Source organism: Canis aureus, chromosome 7 (genome assembly GCF_053574225.1).
Source record: "Canis aureus isolate CA01 chromosome 7, VMU_Caureus_v.1.0, whole genome shotgun sequence".
NCBI lineage: Eukaryota > Metazoa > Chordata > Mammalia > Carnivora > Canidae > Canis > Canis aureus.
The window spans coordinates 15,474,512-15,483,795 of NC_135617.1; the positions used below are offsets into that span (position 1 = coordinate 15,474,512).

Consider the following 9,284-nt stretch of genomic DNA (forward strand, 5'->3'; position numbering starts at 1 on the left):
AAGTCTCTTTTGCTCACAACTGACACACCTCAGAGGTCTGTGAGTTGGGCGGAAATGGCACCCTAAGAATTTTTTATTTTTTTATTTTTATTTATTTTTTTAATTCTTTAAATATTTAATTTCACTGAGATACAGAACTGGTAAGACTTTGTCTTGTGAGCACTTTTTATGACTTCCCTCTACAGCGCAAATATGCCAGGCCTATAGCGCAAACCCATTCTCCTATTACTCTCTCTTTCAGTTATTTATGGCTGCATTGTAGTTAGTTCAAAATGTATGGCTTGAAACAATAATGATTTATTATCTCTCAAGAGAGATAAATAAATAAATAGATAAAAAAACAAACAAACAAATAAGTCTGGACAGTTTGGCCAAGTCTTCTGTTCTTGCCTCTAATCACTCATGGCTTCATTCAGCTAGCTGACTGGGCCAGGCTTGGGTTCAGCCAGGTTGTTGGCTAAGGCACCTCATCTCTCCTCTCCCCTGGGGGTTCCAAGAGCTCAAAAATAGGAGTTACAGGGACTCTTAAATCTTAGTTTTGCAAGCCATGTGGAGTCGTTCCCATGGTCGCATTTTCTTAAGCAAAGCCAGGGCCAGCCCAGCTTAGATAGGATGGTGGTAGGGGTTAGTAACTCCACCATGTGAGGAGAGAATGGCAAAACCTCAGTGCAGAAAGTGTGCAGGATGGGGACTATGGTTGGGGCCATCTCTGGAAACCACCTGTCGTTCTCATTCAAAATTGGAGAAACTACCTCTCATATCTGAATTCTCTTAATACATGCAAGTAGGAGCCTCCTTGAACCATTTAATACTTTTCAAAGTACTGAAAAGGAAAAAATAATACCTCCATTGGGAAAGAAATATTTCTGAAGTGACAAGTATTGGGGCATGTAGCTATTTGCAAGTTCACACATATGGTAGTATTTGGCTTAATATACACGACTAAGCTGATAATTTATAAAATATGTAGGTTTTGCTTATTGAAAAAGGCAAAACATAAATATTACAATTGCTATTCATTCTACCTTTTACAATATCGTATGGAGCTTCAATTTTTAAGAGCATAACTGGTTTTAAACTGGGTGGCTCAGTGGTTGAATGTCTGCCTTTGGCTCCAGTTGTGATCCCGGGGTCCTAGGATCGAGGCCCGCATCTGGCTCCCCGGAGGGAGCCTGCTTCTCCTTCTGCCTGTGTCTCTGCCTCTCTGTGTCTCTCATGAAGAAATATATAAAATCTTAAAAATTAATAAATAAAGTAAAAGCTGAACTGGTTTAGAATAGCCATACAGGTCTTTGAAATAATATATTGCATTATGTAAGCCTGAAAAGGAGAGCAGTATATCCGAAGATACCTGTCTTTTGCATTTGAGGTCTTTAAAATTTATTCTACAAAGTGTGGTGTATTCAAAAGTTTAAAATCATTTATAGAAAGTTTTAAAAACATGAAAAACTCTTAAGAATTAAAATATACTTTGGGGCACCTGGCTGGCTCAGTTGGTGGAGCACGTGACTCTTGATCTTGGGGTCATGAGCTCAAGCCCCACCCTGGGTGTAGAGACTACTTAAAAATAAAATCTTAAAAAAAAAAAGAATAAAAATGTATGTGTAAAGACATGAAGAAATTAATGGGCGGAAAACACTAAATTCGGGATAGTGGTTACCTCTGGTGGAGAAGAGAGGAGAAAGCCACCAGGGAGTCATAACTGAGAGGCAAATAACATACTGAAAACGTTTGATGTCTCAGGGTGCGGTAGGGATGCGGGGATTTGTGATGTATTTCTTTAGATTTTTCTATATGAAATACTGAAAAAATTATAAAGAGAATTCTATACTTTATCATCTGATTAAGATACCATTCAAAATCTACACTCCCTGAAACTCAGGAATATTTGTTTAATGGGTTTCTAAAATGTTGCTTCACTCTACAGGCAACTAAGAACTCAGCCCCCATGCTGTACTATTTAATAGTAGCTCTTTCTCTTTTTTCCAAATTAGCTGCGTGCTGATGACAGGCAGAGGGGACAGACAGGCAGCATGGGCAGCGTCTGTGCTCTACGCACACATCCTCTACCTCAGGACCAGTCGCCTCACCTGCTCACTGCGTTACCCCTGAGAGATTTTTACAGGATGCATTTGGTGAAGTGCTTCAGAGGCTGGCGTGGGCTGCGAGTAGAACATCTGAAAAAGTGCTTGGGAAAGGACTCTGGAAACTTTAATTCCCTTAACAAATTAGGATTAAATTTTATTCTGACAAATATGGCTGAAAATAGTGTCTCATTCCCATCCCCCCCATATCCCCTAAATATTCATTTCTAACAAACATGTTCAGGTGCAAAGTTCTTTTCTGAAAAATGGAGCTCCCAAGGGAAAAAAAAATCAAGGATATCTTGATTTTACATGGGAAGTGGAAAATAAAAGCAATGTAGGTTGACTGTCTGTGGTATACAAAAGAGGAAGAGAAATTATACGAAGTTGGTTCATGTTCTGTCTTTTAAGCTAGGCAGTCTCGGCTGCTGTACACCACATTGGAGGGAATATTGGCGGACTCCTGGGCCACTGGTGTCTATTCACATTGCTCCCTTCTTCCTAACGCAGAGTAATCTAGTACACCATTCTTAGTTTTTGCAAGGCTAGGAAATCTTGGAGAGGCGTTTGCCCACTTTTATTGGGGGGAATCTAGCATTAAATGTAAACAAATATATTACCCCCCAAGTCTAACCCCCATTGTTTTAGATACTTGACATGTTAAATAAGGGAAGTTTCATGTACATCTAAATTTCTTCAAAACAGACTTCTTAAAAAAAATAAAAATAAAAAAATAAAAACAACAACAACAACAACAACAACAACAACAAAAAACAGACTTCTTTAACTCCCTTAGAAGCAAGTAAGGATTCAGATGAAAAATATGTGGTAGGAAATACATGAAAAAAAAAAAAAGCGACATGGCTTACGCAGGCCTCCTTCTGGGAAGTTACAAGAACCCTGGCTGTGGTCTGTCTACAAAGGTTTCTGCACACGGTTGGCACCTTCTATGTACGAAAAACTTGTGACTTCTGATATATGTTCATTTTTCTCTCCCTTCCTATTCTTTCCAGCTCGGTGACAGAGACGTCCTTCAGGAAAGGGTCTAACATCTGAGAGGCGCTTCATAAAAATTTGCTGAATTGAAATTAAGTTGATTTAACCAGCTTAGCCTTAGAACCTACCTTACAGGTAGGTTCAACACATAGATAAGTATTGCTGCAAAACCTGCTACCCTGATGGCTTTGTGATACTGTGTGTGTGTGTATGTGTGTAAGAGAGAGAGAGAGAGAGACTAGTGAAACTAGTACCTCTCAAACTGAGCACAATTTCTTTGTTCCCGTCTGTCTCTCCTTGTCCATCCAAGAATGTAATCATGGTCTGGCAATTTTTTTTTATCTCCCCTTTAGCGCCTCCAGCCATGTCAGCACCATCATCTGCCTGCCTGTCTCAGACTTTGAGTCAGGACTGCTCCCCGCAGCCCCCTCGCTAACCTCCCCGCTTTTCATCCTCTCCAATCTATCTGATGCACGGGCGCCAACTCTCTTCCTCTCTGAAGCATTATTTTCATCGGATCACTCCTCTACAATGGCTCTTAATTGCCTTTTGAATCTAATTAAAACTTCTTCAAGACCCTCTACCAATTAACTCTGTCTGCAGGCTCCTTTAGCAGCCTTCTCATGCCGGCGCGGCTCCTGTTCTCAGGCCCAGCAGACCAAACCTGCTCACCCTCTGCCTTTTCCTGCTCCCCCTGCCTTGCCTGGTGCCAGCCGCCTCCTACCTGGAGGGCCCGCTCCACTTGCTGCTTCTTTCTGCCAAAGCACTCTCTCTCTCCCTCTCTCTCTCTCTCCCCCAAAAAAGAAAAGAACAAAGAAAAAAAAAAGATTGCTACATTACCTTTCCCTTCCAACTTGGATTATTCTAAGAATCCTAATGGATTGAACGTGGGTCTAGCCTTTGGGAAAGGCGTGTGCTCTCATGCACCTGCGCTATCAACGCCTTGCTGCAGGGAGCAGAGCCCACACATCTTGGCCCAGGGACTCCACGCCCTTGGAAGAAGTCCTGGCTCGCTCTCGGGCTGGTGGCTTGGCTTGTCCCGCCACCAGGTGAAGGGGCACCTAGTGTTCAGCCTTTGGCTCAGGCCGGATGGATGGGCGCGATCGGGGACGTGCTGGTGCCACCTCACTTCTCTCCTTCGCCTCCGGGGGCCTTGGGCAGCCTGGGCCTCCTCTCCCTCCCCAGCCCCGTGAGCCAGGACAGGGGAAGCCTGGGGGCGGGGGGCTGGGGCGCTCAGTAGTAACCGTCTAGGCGAGAGCCCCGGGAGCACCGCGGGGCCCCAGCGCGGCGGATCGCAAGGCGCAGGGCGCTTCCCGGTCGGGCCACCTCCTGGTCAGCGCGCGGTGTCTTCGCCGGGTCCCGGGGGTGCCCCGATGGTGGCGCCCGGGGGCCGGCGACAGAGGAGACAGAGGGTAAGAGCGGCCCCGCGGTGCCAACAAGGAGAAGGCCGGGGAGGTGGCCCGGGGCGCAACCCTTGCTCCGCCCGCGCCTTCGAGTCGCCAGCGCAGGGACCCGCGATCGCGCCCCGGGGACACCGGGCCGAGGCTTCCGCGCGGGCGGGGAAAGGCCCAGAACCTGTCCCTCTACCCCGGGCCGGCTGGGCGCCCCAAGGGGCCGAAGGAGGGACTGGCCGGGGCCACAGGGAGGCTGCGGGACGCTGCGCGTGGGGTGGATCTGCGGAGTGGCGAAGGGTCCCCCGGAGTGTCGGGCCGGCTCCCTCCACAGCGCCCCTCGGGGGCGCCCCCGGGGTCGCCGACAGCCTTCGGGATCCGAGCTGTCTTTATTTCCTCTCCACAGGGGGAGGCCTGCGTGGGCTCAAGCTAACCTGCGGGTGGTTGGTGCCCTCGCTGCTGGTGCTGCTTCATGTGGATGTGGGGCTGTGCAGGCTGCTCTAAATGACACCGAGAGAAGGACGCTGTAAATGTCAAGAGGTTGTAAGATGTTAAAGTGGGGGCGGGGGCGGGGGGGGGGGTGTTGCTGGAGTACTAGGCTGGCCCTGGCACCCCAGCGGAGCTACAACCCCCTGGGATTGCTGTGGTGTGGCGCTGGAGGCCTTAATGATGGTTTTTGCCAGAGTCTGAACATCCTAAATTAACAAAAAAAAAAAAAAAAAAAAAAAAAAAGTCCCATGCAGTGGAAGTCCTGATTTAAACCTAATCAGTTCAGTAGTTCCTTTCGGAGATAATGCAATTGAGATGGCCATCCCTGCATTTTTTTTTTCTTTCTCCACACTGATGAGACCTAAAGCTACGTCATTATTTTTAAGCTAAAAACATCTTTTGCTGGACAGTCACAGCAGGGGCTCCAGGGGAGTTGGCGACAACAGAAGGTCACATTGGTTTTGCGCTTTACATGCTTTCCGGTGCGTTATTTCATTTGAGCCTTACTTAGAACCTTGTTGTAAAGAAAGAAGTGGTATTATCCACTTCTGAGATTTGAACAACTGAGACTTGGGGGTGTCTACTGACTTCTGGGTTGCTCACACATAAGGGCAGAGCTGGCACACGAATGCAGGGGTTCTGAGCACAGGCCCATTTCCAGCTCCAGGAGTACTGCTGCGAGCTGCTGCTGCTCCTTGCTCTCTTCTCCCTTCTTATAATGTTACTTGGGATAAAAGCAGAGGGAGAAATTATCGCTCATGGCGAGAATGGTCTATCGTGTGGGACAAGGACTAACTCACTGGGCTCTGAAGGAAGCAAAGTTCAGCCCCCTATGCTGAATTGATACTCTTGGTGGGTATTTTTCAGGGGACGGTCCCTATTCTGGAAGGCTCTTCCATGGATAGGTCTCTGTTCCAGCAATAGCTAGAAATTCACTTTTGAAACCTAAGACTGAACAAACCTACTATATAGGAAGCAGTCACAGGTGTAGCCTGGGCGGGCGCATTAAAATAGCCATTTACTGGGCACCCTTCCTCCTGATGAAGCTTCCTATTTAATTATCAACCATCGCTTCTAACCTGCTATTCTGGGCTGGATGCCCCTGAAAGCCTGGGGGCTTCTCTGAGAGGCTGAAGACTTGCCAAAGTCCAAACATGTAAGGACCAAGGGTTGGGGAGGAGTTCTTTCTTCTTTCCTTTTTTTGGGGGGGAGGGAGCGGGGGGGGGGGGGACCTTTCCGGTCCTGAATGTCTGATCTCTCCAGGTGAAGCAGTTCAAAACCCTACTCAGGAACTACCTAGAACTGGATGCTGAGAAACCTTTGTAGGAGCCGTATGTATAAAGTCACCTTCCCAAGTATGTGGCTAGGAGCAGTTGAGGGAAGGAGAGCAGAGCGAGGAGGGAGAGGAAGAGGAGGGGGGAGGCCCCCGGAGCTGAAACAAAACCCTTGCACAGATCGGGAGGCTGGAGAACCGAGAGTAATTCCGAGCCGGTGCCACTGTGGGGCGCCAAAGTTCTACTCGGCCCAAGCCTGCGGCCCCGGTGCGAGGTGCGAGGACACAAGTCCTGGCGAACAGATGCACTGGGGGAAGAAAAGAGGGGGGAAGGAGGGGAAGGGACAGGAAAGGAGGGGTGGGGCTGGGGTGTCCTTTATTCTCCAGTTAACTCGCCGGGGAGACTTTGTTACATAACAAGTCCGTGCGTGGTGTTAGAAGACTTTGTTGGGAGGGAAGAAGGAGGGTGCGAATGGGGCGAAGCTCTTAGGAAAGACGACGGTCCCGGACCACTGAGCTGACCCTTGGCACACACGCTCCTCCTCGCCCCTGAAATCCTCGGGCTTCTTCTCAAACTGGGGCCGCGACCTCTTTTAAGGGGGAGGGGGCGGGGGCTTGGAGAGGATGTGCTCCCCACAAACACACCGGCCACCCCGCCCCACTTCCTCGCCCCCGCCCCTCCCCACCCCACCCCCGTCTGGGGGCTGCAGGCCCCGCCCGGGCCCCGGGGCTCGCTCTCTCCCCCTGGGCGCCGCAGGGCTGCCCTGCTCCATCTGCAGCCCCCCGAGGACGCCTCGGCCCGGGATAAAGGGCGGCCTCGCTCAGCCTGCGAGCGTCCTGGATGCTCAGCCGTCAGCTGCCGGGAGGCGCTGATTTCATTCCCGCGCGGCTGTGGCGGCGGGGGGCGGGGGGCGGGGGGCGGGGGCTGGAGGGGGGCGGGGTGGCTGCGGCCCAGGCCGCGGAGGCTGCACCGCCCGGCCCCGCCTGGGTTTATTACATCCCAGCCACCCGCAAAGGTTAGGAACGCGCGTTTAGAGACGGGATAATCCGAGTTTAAATATTAACAGTAAAAGCAGAACCGGTGGAATATTTACCCAGAAACTGAGCGGATCTCCCTTTTGGCAGGGGAGAGGCGCGCCGAGGAGGCCCGGCTGCCCGGCCTGCGGGGCCCTGGAGCGGCGCCTTCCCGGGGCGTCGCCGGCGGCCGGGACCCACCTCGGGAGCCTCCTCGGGGCGCTGCTGGAGGGGGGAGGCCGCGGACCCCCGCGTTTTGCAAGTCGATCCGAGTCTGCGGAACTCGGTCCAAGTCTTCTGCTTTGTCACAGTCTCCTTTTTAAGGGTCTCCCCGACCAACACAAAAGGTGGAGGAAAGTACGTTGGATCAATAGCAAAGATTGTTATTTAGATAACGAATTAATCTCCCTGTTATAATACTTTTATAGTGAACTTTGCACCCCTTCCATAAGAAAAAGGAATTTAAAGGGGGGGAAAAAAAGTCTCAAACAGGATTAAGGTTTTAATTACAATTCCCTATCGAAATAGTATGTTTGATGAGCTGATCTTATCAATTAATAGTAACATTAAAGCTCAAGAAACAGATTCACGGAAAATACGCTTAAGGGCGTCTTTTAAAAGTAATCGCAGCCGGGGAACTGGCGGGGCAGCGGGCCCGGCGCTGCGGCGTCCAGGCGGGTTTCGGATCCGCGTCTGCTTGGGCTCGGCCAGCGCGGGGCGCGCATCTGGGGCTCCGGATGGGGCGGGGGCGGCGGGCCTGGGAGACTCGGGCCGCGCGCGGGGGGTGGGGGGGGTGGTGGTGGAGGGAAATAATAAATAACAAACGCCTCTTCCAAGCTGAGGCCCACATCAAAGTTGGGGCCCCCGCGAGGGCCGTGCAGTTCACTGCGTTTGGGTCAGCGTTATATTCCAGGGGCAAATAAAGTAATTTGAACATGCACCAACAGTTTTCCATAAAATACGAGTTAAAAGAAGTAATAGAACTAATCACTGTCTCCTCAAATCAAGTAGAAAACATTTCAATGCACTAATTAGAGTAATTAGAATAATAAGCCTCTGCCTATATGTGGTAAGACAATGTGTACAAACAACTTTATTTAATGTATACTGGTAATCAGCGATGCGTGCCTGCTTGAATGCTTAGCGCAATAAAACTACCCTCCGTCCGCCCAAACAATCAAATACAAATTAGTTTAATGATTGTGCCTGCTGAATGTCTTAGAAATCCACAGGCAGAGGCGAGTAAATAGAAGCATCCTTGTTTGCGTGCGTCCCCGCCCGGGCTGGCCGCGGGGCGCGGAGAGTGGCCGCGGGCCGGCGCGGCGGGAGCGAGCGGGAGGCCCAGCGCGCCCGAGGAGCCCGGCCCGGCGCCAGCCCCGACCTGCGCCCCGCCCCGGCCGGCTCCCCACCCCTCCTCGGCCAGCCCGCCGCCCCCGTGGCCCCGCCGGCCCCCCCCCCCCCCCACGAGCCCCTGTTCCCCGCCAGGCCTCACCTCCTCCGGAGGCAGAGGGCCGCATTGGAACTCGCGGCGCCCGTCTACGAGGCTTTTAAGGATGGAGTGACTTCCTCCCACTAGGCGACTCCTCCCAGGCGCCTTGGAGGGTTAGGGGTGGGGGGTGGGGGGTGAGGGAGTGGAGGGGGGCGTCGCCCCCGCGCTGCAGAAGCCCGGACTGCAGAGGAGAACCCCAGGCCTCCGGGTGGGGGGGTGCGCGCGGCCCCTCCCCGCACGTCTCCGACTTGGGAGCCTGGGGTGCCCAGAGGGGCTCCCTGGTTCCCTTCGCTGGGGAACTGCTTTTCCTCCCGCGTAGATGAAAGGGCGACCTGAGGCCCAGCAGGGAGCGGTCGGGGTCCGGGGTGGGGGGGTGCTGAGAGGTCAGCTCTCTTCCAGGCTCCAGCTCTTGGCGGGTAGGGTCTTCTTCCCCGGAGGCCGGGAGCGGGGGTCAGAGGCAGCCAGAAGTTTGAGGGGTGTGGGGTGTGGGCTGGAGGGAACGTGCTTCAGAACTTCGCTCGCCAGCTCGGGGCTCCCTGGCTCCGCCG

The 9,284-nt window shown here is 51.9% G+C and overlaps 1 protein-coding gene across 3 annotated transcripts in view; it reads right to left on the reverse strand.

Annotated features, from left to right (window-relative positions):
• Window positions 1-9,005, reverse strand: part of LOC144317091 (uncharacterized) — a 67,494-nt gene extending 58,489 nt beyond the window's left edge. For 2 of the 3 annotated variants that reach the window (XR_013382970.1, XR_013382969.1), the window contains exon 1: window positions 8,740-9,005. Coding sequence is in view for 1 of the 3 variants with exons in the window: in XM_077903001.1 (XP_077759127.1) it covers window positions 8,740-8,764 (25 nt within the window). In the remaining 2 variants the exon portion in view is untranslated. The remainder of the gene's footprint in view (window positions 1-8,739) is intronic. The other variant, XM_077903001.1, reaches the window with a different exon arrangement.
• Between the last annotated feature and the right edge of the window lie 279 nt (window positions 9,006-9,284).